The sequence below is a fragment of the Halyomorpha halys genome, unplaced genomic scaffold (assembly GCF_000696795.3).
Source record: "Halyomorpha halys isolate HHAL.00 unplaced genomic scaffold, Hhal_1.1 Scaffold297.1, whole genome shotgun sequence".
Lineage (NCBI taxonomy): Eukaryota > Metazoa > Arthropoda > Insecta > Hemiptera > Pentatomidae > Halyomorpha > Halyomorpha halys.
Genome location: NW_027109687.1, coordinates 1,320,281 through 1,335,003, shown reverse-complemented (window position 1 = coordinate 1,335,003; position 14,723 = coordinate 1,320,281). Strand labels below are relative to the sequence as shown.

The window sequence follows — 14,723 nt, the reverse complement described above, 5'->3', positions numbered from 1 at the left end:
TATTTCACCTGCAAACAAGTGATTGATATAATTTTAAATGTTTGGTTTTTTAAAGCATCTCTTTTTGATTAATTTTTAAAGCATATTTTCTTTGTATTAATATAATAAAAATTATAATTTTCATTAGTAAATTTAATTTTAATTTATTTAAAAGTCCAGGTCATTTGTGATATATTTGTAAATAACTTTTTGAAGTGCTGTTCAAAATAAATCAATATTGCTTCAATGTTATTTAACTAATAACTAGTTATCTGAAAATCAGTTTGTTTTTGGGTACTACTTCATAAGTGCTCTGCAAGGATAGAGTCACGCCTATCACATCATAAATTGAATCCAAAAAATAGCTAGCCAAGTGTATCAAAAAGTTTATAGAGTTGACTGACATCAATAGTAAAATAAGTTTTTTACTTTCTCTGATTTTTTTTAAGGTCATCTTGGAAAATTGCATTGAAACAACAAAAGTTTTACAATTGCATTTCATTTATAGTTAATATTAAGATTGGCAAAGGATAGTTATTTATATTTGTTGCTATGGAGATGTAGAGTTATGTAATGATACCTAATTTTGTATATATTTTATGTATTGTTGAGGGTTTGACATCCACATCAGAACATGGATTAATACAAGTTGACATGGAATAAAGCACTAAAGACTTGATGGTATATGTAGTTGTGCAGACCTTGTATTAACTTCTAATATTTATTTTGTATAATAAACTTCCACTTCATAATGAGGTGAGACAATTTTTCACATTATTCATTGTTTTTACCTCAGTGAGCCTAAAGAATTGAACAGATATTCCGAAGTTATCTTAGGCTTTGTAACTACTCTTCTCTATTAAACCTGTTGTAAGATGTCATAAGGTCTATTGATTTGATACCTAATCAAAATCTATTTATATTGTACTGATTTCCTCTTTCCATAAGTGTAAAGGTTGAAGATCCTTTTTTCTCTTCCTGAAGCCACATTGGTATGAGCCTAGATTTTTCTCTGTATAGCAGAATATCTGTTTAAAGATAATATTAGAGAACATCTCGTCTAAAGACAGTAATGAGTAGATACCTCATTAGTTGTTACCTTTCATTCTGTCCCTCTTTTTGTGGACAGGGTTAACTATAGTTTTATTTCAGATTAATGACTTCCTCTTTCATCTAGATGGCAAATGTTATATAGAATAAATGTAAAAATTCAGAAACCAATATTGTAAAGGAATTTTAACTGAAAAGATCAGTAGCCCATTTTGCTGAACTTGTTTCCATCTACATCTGTAATATTCTGGATAATAAAAACAAATTGCTTAATGATTGGAGAAGTTTGTCAGGGGGTGCGGTCAGCAAAGAACAACATAAATAAACAAAACAATATTTATTTATTTTATGCCGACGTTTAAAAAAAAAAAATTGTTTTTTTGCCGATTAGAGAGACAAAAAACTGTTAATAAAAAAATAAGGTTTGTCGATAGTCTTGCATTTGACACAACTGAAAATGTAGCACTAATAGTAGATTCTGCAATAAGAATATTTTGGAGAACCACTTACAGAGAATGGTGGAAGCAGTTATTCTAAACTCACTAGGATTCCTACATCACAATATTTTTAAGCCCACACATCATTTTGTCAATTCTTTAAAAAAAAAAAATCTCAGTATTTACCTATATGTATTCTGTATCTTCTGTCTAACTCTCTCTTTTTATTGTTGTCTTCCTTTCTTTATTTTAAACATTGTATACCACACATTGTTTACTACACATCACTACATAAACAATCTATTTTCAGTAAAGTGATGTTGTAAAATGATTATTTAACCTGATGGTACTAAATGAAATATAGCCTATATAATGTTGTTATAAGTTATAAGCTCAGGTAGGCTGCAAAAGTAGATTTGTTTTATTTTTAATGGAAAAAAACATTAAACCAAGATAAATATATATATATATATAATATAAGTGTGTGTGTGTGTGCGTAAGTGTGTTTACATGTTTTATGGAGATATTTATTTATATATGAGGTGATGGAGGAAATAAATTTATAATGTGAATTGTTGCTATGAACAAAATTTAGACATTGGTATAGAAATAAAAATAAAAATAGTAAATTTTATTATATAAAATTAAATTGTTGTTCCAATAAATGTTATGATTTAGTATAAAAAGGAAGCTTTAATTATTATATTGTTTCATAATGAAATGTTTTTAGATGATTAAGAATTAAAAGATTTATATTATAATCTTAAGTTTATAATTATTTACTACTCAGAGATAATTATCTTATTAAAATATTTTGTAATGTTTGAATTTAAAGATCAATAATTGCTCAAGGTAATGGCAAGAGGAAGACAAATGAAAACAAGTGATTACAGCATTTTGTATGTGTGAACTACAAGTGCATATAACATTTAAATATTAATCAATTTAACCAAACTGAGATTTATTAAAGAAAAAGGAGTTTATAATGTTTTGTTTTGAACATATATTTATTTCCAAATAGTGACATTAGTTTTAAAAATATTCAATCTAATCTTATAAGTTATATTCAATCTAAGTTATAAGGTAGTGTTTTTAACACTGGAGAAAAAACTTTTGTTTTCCAATTTTTCAGTTGTTTGTGCTTTTGACCTGACTAGTCTCTGAGTGAGAAATATACCTTTTTAATAAGTCAATTGACCATTCTTAAAGTGAAATGGATTCGCTCTTAAAGTAAATATTATAACCATTGATAGAAATAATTTAAAACTTAAATGATGGATATTGACCTAATTATAATTAAGGACCTACCAGTGGATGAATGTATAGAGGATAAGATGAGAAAAATCAAGTAGGAAGTTAATCGATACAACAGTTGGAGGACATCTTAGGAATGTTTAATTCATCGAGTATCATAATTTTTATTTAAAATCTTTTTATTTCAAACTGCTTCTAATGGTTTTTATTGTTATCTTTTATATTAAGGCTGTTTGTTTTCATGATTCTTTAGTTTGAATTTGTTACTTTTACAGGTTTAAGTGCTTTTGGTAACATTGTTTTGGGAAAGATAATTCTTCCATGTTTGATTAAAATAGTTATTAAAAAACTACTGCAATGCGCGCATCACACAACTTTCGCTTACCTCTCCAGGTTTTGTGTGGATAGTTGGACTCATGTTAAATTTAATGCTTGTTTGTGTTATTTAAAAAAAAAAAAAATCTTAAGACCAAGGAAGGCGAAAATTTTGAATACAAATTTTCTATTTCTCTGTTACTATAAAGGTTAATTTCAGGGTTTTTCGAGGTGGGAATAATAGAGAGAGAGAAATACTTTATTCATCTAAGCTGCCTAAATACATCAGGTTGCTATCTCACACAGCATACTTATCAATCCGTAATCGGACGTATATAAATTACACATACATGGTATAATAAGATATAAAGAGATATATTAAACAATTTTTTTTTCCCTACAGTTTCCTTTTACAATCAGTTTTGGTCTATACACCAAATACAAATGTTTCAATTCATTCCTTTTTTTCCTTCTCATTTCTGCTCCTCCAATTTCACCATTTCACAATTTTTTTAATTCACCCGATCAACAAATTCGCTCTCCGGAATTCACCCTCCTAGATCCTCTTTAGTGACCTGCTAAACAAATTCAATATTAGATGGCAATGTGAGATCAGACCATCATTCATAGTCACAGCAGTAGATCAGTTTACCAAAAACAAACAAATAGATACATTTTACGAGAATAAGACCAAAACATAGATTCAAAGGAAAATATAATAAAAAGCCGGTTACAGGAAACACTTGAATGGATAAACAAGTTTAAAATAATAATAATAGTACTAATAAAATAAAATAATTTAATGAATAAATACGTTAAAACACACAAATAGAGAGGTCAACATATTAAAATAAATAAATAAAACAAAGAATAATCTCTGAGCTAATTCCCTTGCAGGTGATGGTTTATGATCCTTAGGGAGTCCAAAATAATATTTTCCGCCAAGATCGCAATATCCCCGATGCTAACACCTATGCCTTCTAAGAAGTTCCTTGTTCTATCTGGTATTGTTCCGCGAGATCCAAACCAGAGGCCTCTCACGGTGAACTCTCTTTCTCCGAAGGTCTCTTGGAATTTTTCCTTAAGGAAAGGAATACATTTTTCATATATTTTCTTTTTTTCCCTTTCCTCTCCACCTTCCTGTTTGAGGTCATTACTTTCAAATCTTACCGTCGGATCCAAGACAAGAGCCGTGTCTCTGACTTTTGTAAACGCGACAATATCGGCATATCTTACGGATCCGTCGGTGTCAATACAATAGACCTCCTCGAAGCAGGTGAAGTCTTTTCTTTCTAGGAACTTCATCAATTCTTCTTTGACCCTGTGGTGCCAGCACATGAGCTGGTGTTTCAGACTCTGCCGCATTTGCGACAGAGGGAGCCAACTTTTCCTTGCTGTCCACCGGCTCCTGGGACTCCACGCAGGGGTGCGTAGTTGATATTAAGTTTCAGGGCGCTCACCCATTATGACCCCGAGATTACCTGCTTGTCACATACATATCTATTTGCTTTCGGGGTCTCTTTGAAATGGCGAACACTGATACCCTGCCATCTGCAACTGGCCCATTCTTCGAAAGCCTTCTCACGTAATGACTGTCGTAGAGCTCTCACACTTTGGTTGCCCCTATCCACCCCAAGTCTATCAGCACATGCCGCGATTTCGGCTTCGTAACTGAATATAGACTGGAATAGGGCATCAGGAAGATTCGGCAGTCGCTGGGCAATGGACCAATGCTGTAGTGGAGCTTTCCAATTACAGCAGATCAGACTCAGTCCTCGATATCTCCTGGGTGCATACAGCATCGCCGACGAGGTGTTAGCGGGGAGCCCAATGATGGCCTTGATACTCCTGTGGATATTGGTATCAATGCCCTCCAATACTGCAGGATGTATCTTTGTAAGGGGAGCAGTCTGGAGAGGGTAAACAAGGCCCGGGAACAAGTATTGGTTGACAACGTTGATCTTTTGTTCTGGTTTGAGGAGGCATGAGCTCACCAACTTATCCAGGTTATTATTTAACTTTGTCACCACTTCTTCTCCAAATACTAGCTCTCCCGAGAATGTACATCCAAGATATTTGATGGTGTCCTCGGCTTTTGCCATTTGGATGACCTCTGTATTCTCAAGGGAGAGCTTTGTTGACCGCAATATTGGACTCTCCTTTGTCCAATACGATACCCTCACTTTTCTTTGCATTAATTGCCAAACTAATCTCCTTGAGCAGCCTCTGGACACCATTTATCGTCCGTAAACCCTGTGAGGAGCACACTCTCTTGGTCACTTTTCAGTTCATATCCAAACTTATTGGCAAACTCCTAATCACAGAGCTCGCGGTACAAATGATCGATTGCTAGGTTGAACAACAAAGGCGACAAGGGCCCTCCCTGAGGCATCCCCCGCAAGACACTGATCTGGCTAGTCGTGTGTGTTCCAATAGTGATCTTTATCTTATTTGTGGTTAGGAGAGCCACAATCACATTTGTAAGGTCGGATGACATACCTCTTGCCTCCAGCGAGCTCACTATGTGTCCATGACCAATGAGTCCAGAACAATGTCTAGAAAAACCACCGCACAATCTTTTTTCCTATTTTTGGCATCTTTTATGATCATGTCGATGATTCCGGCGCTTACATGTGCTCCCGGCAGACCCTTGATGAAGCCACTTTGACTTTTGCTAAAGGTGACCTGTTTTCTCAGTTCAATATCCAGAACCTTTTCAATGATTCGGCGCACAATCGAATATATCGTTATTGGCCTCAAGGAGGAACTACTTTTTGGGTCTCCCTTACCCTTGTAGACCAATATTGTGCGCCCTTGGCGTAGAGGCTCCGGTACATATCCCACCTTCAGCATGATCTCTGCAATATACTTGATGATGTGTGTTACTTCGAAGTATTTTATTGTGCGGACCAACACACCATCCGGCCCCAGTGATGAGTCCAACGATGTCCACTTGATAGCCCTCTTCACGATCTGACTATCTATGGACACCAAATTTGGGATCGGGCCAGCTTTCTCATAATCCGCACATTTGCGGAGATTCTCTTTTTCAAAGAGGCTTCTGAAATGTTTCTCCATGTTGGCTATCTTTAATGGACATTGCTTGGGAGCGTCGGTGTTCATAATGCTCTGTACCACATTTTTCCTTTTATTATAATAATCGTATTGAGCTAGCTCATAGTGGTACTGCTCATGCCGACGGTTTCTGTCTGCCTTGTTAGCTCTCTGCGGATTCGACACCTTCCCCTCGCCCTTGTCGGCCATGTCGGTTTTTTTTTTTCCCTCATTTTATAGAATTTATGGCAGGGTGCTGCGGTCCCGGGAGCTTGGCGTTAATACCTTTGAGGAAACTCAAGAAATCACCCACTGCCTTGTCGAAATCCGCTGAGTTGAAATTTTGAACTTTCATAATATCCTGAAAGATAGCCGACCATTTACTCATTTCTACTTTGATTTGGTCTATCTCCCCCTCTCCGACCTCATCATCTCTTACCATGCTTAATAATTTTTTTTTGTTTGCCTCCCTGGGATGCTTTTTCGCTATGTGGGTTCCAAGACCTCTATCACCCTTAAAATTTATCCCACAGATTGGACAGACTTTATCAATTGTCTGTGGAGGAGGATCTTGTTCTTTTTCTGTCTCCTCATTTGTCTGCGGTACTGTAGGCAATCTTGGGAAGACATTACCGATTGAAACCGTCTTGCCCAATAGAACTGCAAAGCGTGGGTAGTCTCGGCTTTTGTGTTTGAGTCGAATGCTGCTATTTTTCCTCTCAAGTTATTCATAAAATTCTCTAATATTTTCTATTTACACAGGGTTTAATATTGCTTACAATAATTGTTTATTTTTTTAAAATAAACTAAAATTAGAGTGGACTAGTTTACTGGAATAGTTTTTGAAAAATATGCATTTAAGCCCTGTCAGACCATTTCAATAAGGATTAGACCAATCTGACATTGACCATTCAATTGTAAGTTGACCTACCGATTTCAATCAAAATCGATTGAGTCTTTTTCGAGACAATCATAAATAATGTGAGAAATCGATTCTATAAAGTTGCACTTCTGGTCAGTCGATGTTATCAAACAAGTTGCCATCGCATCCCAGACAAATATCCCCTTAAATGTGTAATTTTGACTTTTTCCTAATGAGCTAGGCTGTTCACCAACAGACATAGACCATTTATGTGTATATTATTAGAATAAACTTGTTATTTTTGTTGGAAATATTCTATTGAACTTTTAAAAATACCTAATTGATTGTTTTTATGTGTCCAACAAATCTGAAAGTTTATTCACATTTTTCTTTATAAAGTCAGTTTATATTTTTGGTCTTATTGTGTATAAAATTCTCTTTATGAGGATTAACCTGTAGCTATTTTATATATTTATTCTTGGGGAATGTCAATTCTTTGTTTATATTATGAAAGTGACACTTTTTAATACTCCCACATGAAGGTGATCTAATTTTTCCTAAATAGTAATTTACTTATGAATTATTGTTGTTACAGGCACCTCCTAATGCGTTAAATGCTCTATTGTTACCTGATTGTATGGATCATGTGCCTGAAATTGTTGTTATTGGAACTCAGGAAAGTTATCCAGACCGTGGTTCTTGGGAAATTACATTACAGGAAACCCTTGGTCCTTCGCATGTACTATATCATTCTTCTGCTCTAGGAACTATTCATTTAGCAGTTTTTTTGCGCAGAGATCTTATTTGGTTTTGTTCTGGTAATTTTTTAAATCTTATATACAATTTGTAACTGTTTTTCTTGTTGGAGTAAATTTTTATTGTTATAATATCATATTTTGATGAATAATCTTATTTTTCAATCTCACAATGTTAATGTAGCATATTTATTGATCAATATATGTACTAAAATGACCCAGATATGAAAGATGGACTGAAAATCGATTTTTTAATACTATTTTAACTGTTTTTAAATTAATGATTGGTTACTCTTCATCAAAAGTTAATCAAGTTTATTGTTGGTCATTAGTGGCAGATGAAGCAACCTACAGTGTTAGACCTGGAACTGCATTCAGAACAAAAGGTGCTGTTGGTGTTTCGTTTTATTTATTTGGATCAACTTTTTTGTTTATCACCTGCCATCTAACTGCTCATGAAGAACGAGTGAAAGAAAGGCTTCAGGATATAAAGAGGATAATTAAAGCTTTGGAACTTCCTAGTCGCCTACCAATCCGGAATTCCTCTGCAGGTAGGTGTAATACTTTACTGGTTAGAATTCTCACACCATAGTTGGATTCTATCTTGGTCTCGCAGCAGACTTATGCTAGAAAGTGAGATCTAATAAAGGCTAATCAATAATTGGCCATTATTAACTGGTATATACCTAATCCTACCATAAGGAAAAAGTTAAAAATTCAAACATAGATTGAATTTTGACATTGAAATTTATTTAAATTACATTCCACTGCTTAAGATTTGATACCTCCTAAGTCTGAAAAAAAACCTTGTATCATTTAAAAATTAAAAATCAATGCTTCATTCTGGTAGATCACGGAAGGATTCTCAAATTTAGAAAAGATTATACAGTGTAGTGATATTTTACCTTTCTTGTCAAATAAAATAAAAAAGTGTTAACTGTTACCATGAATAGAACAGAGGCATTGGAAATTGAACAATTAAAAGTGAATTTTATGAAAAATATTAAAAAAGTTGATAAATATTAATAAGGTAACACTGTCATTTTTTATGATAAAAGAAAATTTATATATTTTATATGTAAGAAGTTTTAATTTATTTCATAAGTCTAAATTAAAAATTATTCACAATTTATAAATTATGCTTTTAATTTTGATTAAAAATTATTTACAATTTATAAATTATGCTTTTAATTTTAATTAAAAATTATTTACAATTTATAAATTATGCTTTTAGTAGTATAGGATTCTAGAAATATAGGATTATTATATGTTTTAAATACCATATTAATGCATTATGTTAATAAATAACATTTATTTAATCATTTCTTTCGTGATACTCACCAAGTCTGGTTGATTTGTTGTATTGAGCTTAAATGACAGTAATGTGCATGTGCACAAAGCATTCCTATCCTTGTTTAAGCTAGATTTAAAGAAAGTATGTTGGAAGGAGTCCAGGAAATAGGGATCAGAGAAAGAAGCAGATTTCCTGCCATTATTGTGGTTTGGTTAGACACATTATACTGAAGTGTTCTTAGTGGTCGCCTGATGGGAACCCACCTAAAGGCTGTGGTGGTAATTCTGATAATTCAATTATTATACTGTTATGCTAATCTCTGCAACCAATGACCAGCACATATATAGAGATAGTTGGTATGTAGATCATGGCACATTCAACTGTTTAAAATTCAGAGTTTTTTTTTTTAAACTTTGAGGAGTTTTCTGTCCCACATACTGTCACTTCTGCAAAGTTTGGTTTTATTGAAGCTGTAGGGAAAGGTAATATTATGATAGAATCCATGGTTCAAGGTAAATGGGTAAAAATCTTATTAAGTGATGTTCTGTTTGTGCCGAAAATGTTAGAATTTATTTTCTGTCTTGGCAGCCCAAGATAAAAATTCTAAAAGTGAATTTCTTTCAAAGCCAGATATATGTTGTTTTTTTTCAGAATAAATATGGATCTGAAACAAATGGGGGGATGAGACAAAAATTTGGGGAGCTTTACAGGCTTTGTGTAAGGGCATGTGTTACTAAAGAAAATTTAGTCAATTTGGTATTACGAGTAAATTTACTGCAGCTATAACATGAGCGATATGGTCATCAGAATAAAAGATATGTTTGAAAAAGGTTTTTAATACATTGGAGAGAAAACTCTGTGAGGGCTGTATGTTTGGTAAAGCCCATCGGTTGAAATTTGGCTCACATCCTAAGGCACATGTTCCTGGAGAACTTAAACATACAGATATAAGTGAGCCTTTTGGTAATTCTATTTCAGAAAATAGATATTTTTTAGTATTCATAGATGATTTTAGTAGGTATCTCCAAGTCTATTTCATGAAGCTAAAATCTGAGGTTCTAGAAAAACTTCAGCTGTTCATTATTGAGGTTCAAGTTACAGGTCACGTTATGAAGGAACTGTTGATTGACAAGGGTGGGGAGTTAGATAGTACGGTAGTATGAGACATTCTTAAAGAATATGCCACTAAACAGAGGCTTACAGTGCCTTGTACTCCTGAGCAAAATGGTTGTTCTGAAAGGGAGAACAGGACACTCATTGAGACTATATGTTCTATCATGCATGCTCACGGGAAGTGAATACATGAAATAGTGAATATGTCCTCCTACATACTTAACAAATTCGTCTGGTTTACCTAAGAAGTCACCCTATGAATTGTGGATATACATGAAAACTCTGAAACGTCCAAGGATCATTGGTTCTACTTGTTATGTTCAAATTCACATTGTAACTATGGCAAAAGATGGATAAGAAAGCTATCAAAGAAATTTTGGTTGGATATGATAATGATGAAGGCTATCGCATTTGGTGTAATGATTGCCATAAAATAATCAGGTCGAGTGGTGTATTTGAAGAAGCTTCTTTAAAATGAAGTAAAATAGAAAAATATGAATTCCTTATTAGAAGATGATTTGAAATAAAATTCTGTCCCTGAAGTTATTAAAGAAGGAGAAACTAGACTTGAAGAGATCAAGGTTACTGCGAATGCAGAATGAAATTCGACTTGAATGAAAATAGATAAATGTCAGAAAAAGGAGGATCCTGTTTTTTGGGCTTCGAAAAAAATAGGGTCAATGCATCATTCTAGAGTCATCTTGTCTCGACCATTGTTTCATGAGATATCTATATTAGTTTTAATGACTGAGAATTCTTTCAAGATGACTGTGAATGAAGCACAAATTTTGTTTTTGGAGTTACAAGGTATCACAGATTAACCGACGATATATTACCAGTTTTTTGTTTAATAAATTGACAAAAAAAGTGGAAAAATTTAATTTTCTTGTTGATTACAGATGTCACAGATAAGTTTGATTATGTAATATGGAGTGGAGATCTAAATTTTCGATTGAGTCGTCCGAGATCGGAAGTTATGGAATGGATTTCCTCCAGAAGTTTTCCACTTTTGCAGCCTGCACAATTAACTCCTGGAGATCAACTCACTCAGTCGATTCTCAATGGTTGGTTGTTATTGTATTTTTTTTTTTTTTATTTGTTTATAGTTTTATTTAATAAAATTATATTATTTCTGTTTGTGGGAATGTAATAGATGCTGATAAAATTTGTTCTGTAACCTCACAGTGCATGAGCCATAGAGGAAATAGAATGACTGTAATGATGTTATTAAGAAATTATCTGAGAGGGAAATGATGTTATTAATATTAAATGGTATTAAAGGGCCATAAATTATTTTTATCATTCTTTCTATACTTCTTCTTGCCATATTATGAGGCAAATATTATAAATTTGATCAATAATAATTGTATTAATATATCAAAATAATCTTGTTCAATGTGCATTTATTGAAATCTTGAGTGAATTATTGAAAAAGCATTGAATGAATCAAACATAGGTATTTACAAGTGCATATTTGCAGATGGATGAGAATTAAGTGTATAGTGTAGAGTAGTTTTAATTAAAATAACTAAACATTTACTTAAAATTTCAAGAAAAACATCTTTGTTATTATATATTTATAAATTATTGACCGCAAAATTTCAAATCATGATGAACATGGTCAGGGTTGCAGTCAAAAGAGAAAAAATGACTCAACTCCTATCTGATCAATCCACTTATCTACTTTCCACCCATGATCTCACATAGATACTTATGAACAAATTTAATCAACACATTGAATACCTTCTTTGAAACCAATTAATTAACCGTCCTACCTACTACAAACTCATTTCTTACAATTCTTTACCTCCTTGACTGCACGGACTTCCAAAATTTTCAAACCTGGCAACCCCCTTCGCCCCATCATATCCAATATTAATGCTCCATCTTCTAAACGTAGCCAATTCCTCCTTCTGTCCCTTCAATTCCTCAGCCTTGACAACCCTTACGACATCCATAACATTCCAACTCCGAGAATAATTAATATCCCTCCAAATTTCCACTAACTTCTAACTAATTTGACGCTGAAAGCCTCTTCACTAACATCCCCACTGATAAGTACTCATCCCCATCAATATTACTAAAAATGTCATACACCGATGCCTCTCCATATCGAATCCCCAATACCAAAATACCAATATTTACCGTATTAAGACTTACTTACTTTCAAACAACATTCCACCTTACATTATACACAAACTCTTACATCAACCGTTCTACACCTACTTCTCCTTCTCCAAACTCTCAACATCCACCACCCACTCCCTCAATTTATAGATTCCCTCCATATGTCCCCTCTCCCACTGACAACATACAGAAATTTTTAAAATCAACCTTTACTAAGCCTTGGACTCAAACCTCAAAATAAACTATCTTACATTTTTACAAATACTAAGGATTCTATTCCTCTCCAATACTGCTCAAACGTTGTCTACCATATTGCTTGTTCCTCCTCCAACTGTAATTCTATATGTATAGGCAAAACTAAGAACCACCTCAGATTAGGTATCTCTCAACACAAATTATCCATAACTTCTCACAACCCAGCCGCTTCAAAACTTTTAGAACTTGCTCTTACGCTTAATCACTGTTTTGATTTTGACCATACCACTATTTTAGCCACAATTCCTAACTACCAAAAGAGGCTCATCTCAGAATGAACTATAAACTCCTACCAGTCAATCACAAAATTGATAAAAACTGTATCTCTCATACCTAAAGCCATACATTAAACTTAATTAAGACTCAATAATTTTATGCTCATCTTATTATCATCACCAAATATTTGTATTATGCTTTTGTTTTTCACCTTTTTGTTATCTTTTCATCACTATTAATTTTTTTTTTTTTTTTTTTGTATACCTATTTCTATATTTTATTGCTTATTTTTAATATATTTATGTACTTCATTTTTACATCTTACCTTATACTTATTTTTATTGTTCTTATACTTTATTTTATTCACTTATATTTATAAATCCATTGTTTTCGTTAATTTACCCATTTACTGTTTTATTGTAAACTTTTACTTCAGTTTGTTTAAATTAACTTATTTCACTTAACATTTTTTCATTTAACTTATGTAGTCTTGGCTATTACAATTATCAATGTAGATAAATTATTATTGTCACGATCTATACAAAAACAGGTGTTTATCTAATTATTCTGTATTTTTAGGTTTACACCTTTTTATTTACTTCTTTTACTATTGTGTTGTACCTTTGTTATATTCATTTTATTATCCTAGCTTTATTTTCTGTAGGTATGTACTATTGGTTATGTATTTTATCATTTAATTTGTATTTAGTTTTCCTTAAATTAGAGAATTCTTACAGTTGTTATTATTATCATATTTTTATATCTCTTGTCTTATTTTTCATTTTTCATCATACTTTTATATATCTTTCTTGTTTACACAACCTATTTGAAATAGAAATAAAACCATTAATGGTCACCTCCCCACTCCACTCATGTACACTTCTGATATTCTATAATAGTCGCCAAAGCTTTTAACTTCAACTGTCTTGATTTGTTCTTTTACTCATTTATTATTATTATTATTAATTTTCATTTTATTTTCCATCTTTTAGTGTGTTAAATTTTGTTTTCTCACATCTACTTTTCTGTCACCTGTACATTTTTAAATTTACAGTTTACATAGTTTTTTTTGTATTCTTATCATTGTTTATTTTATACTAATGATATTTTATTTCTTCTTTTCTTTTATTTGTATATAATTTTCTTGATTTATCTTTTTGTATCTTGTTATCTTACGATGTCAAAATGTTCTTAGTTGTTTTTGTATCTTTTTAGCCCTGATGAAGCTCTTCATAGTGGGGCAAAACATTAGAAAGTAAATAGTTGTTAACAATTTTTGTTTCTCTTTTAATAGCAACCCTGGACCATCTTCTTCACTATTTTTGTTATTTATATGTTCACCTATATATTTGATAGTTGAACGTAAAATTTGATGTATAGGAAGATTGTCAAAGGATAAACAAAAATAGTTTACAACTATTTTTGTTTCTCCTTTGACCGCAACCCTGACCATCTTCCTATACATATTTTTGTTATAATTTTCTGCATTTCCTTCAAAGTTTATCCATGTTTTCTAATAAATGTTTAGTTCCCTTTTTAAAATTCATGTTATGCTTTCATAAAGCTACATAGGTATCCTTTTTATGCGTAAAGAAAATATTCACAAAATAATTAAAATGAAAATATCTCTTCAGGTTGTGCTTTGCGTGGGTTTGAAGAAGGTCCACTTACATTTCCACCTTCCTATAAATATGATCCTGGAACCCAAATATATGATACTTCAAGCAAACAGCGAACACCATCTTATACCGACAGAATATTGTATAAATCTCGAAGAAAGGATGAAGGAATTGAATGCTTAGCGTACAGCTCGGTGCAGTCAGTGAGTACATCAGATCATAAACCTGTTTGGGGTTTATATAAAGTCTCCATTCGACCTGGGATCGATACGTAAGTTTCATTTTTTAATATATTTTTTATTTGTTTAAACATAAATATCTTTCTTAAATTTTTATAAATTGTGGAATAGCTAATTAGAGCTGCTAAAATAATGATACAAATTTCTCAAAAGA

General features: G+C 32.4%; 1 protein-coding gene across 1 annotated transcript in view; it reads left to right on the top strand.

The window, feature by feature from the left end:
* Nucleotides 1-14,723, top strand: part of INPP5E (Inositol-3-phosphate synthase) — a 28,004-nt gene that overhangs the window by 2,741 nt on the left and 10,540 nt on the right. Inside the window, exons 3-6 of the mRNA XM_014420871.2 lie at nt 7,547-7,769; nt 8,039-8,257; nt 11,013-11,177; nt 14,346-14,601. Of these exons, the coding sequence (XP_014276357.1) occupies nt 7,547-7,769; nt 8,039-8,257; nt 11,013-11,177; nt 14,346-14,601 (863 nt within the window). The remainder of the gene's footprint in view (nt 1-7,546; nt 7,770-8,038; nt 8,258-11,012; nt 11,178-14,345; nt 14,602-14,723) is intronic.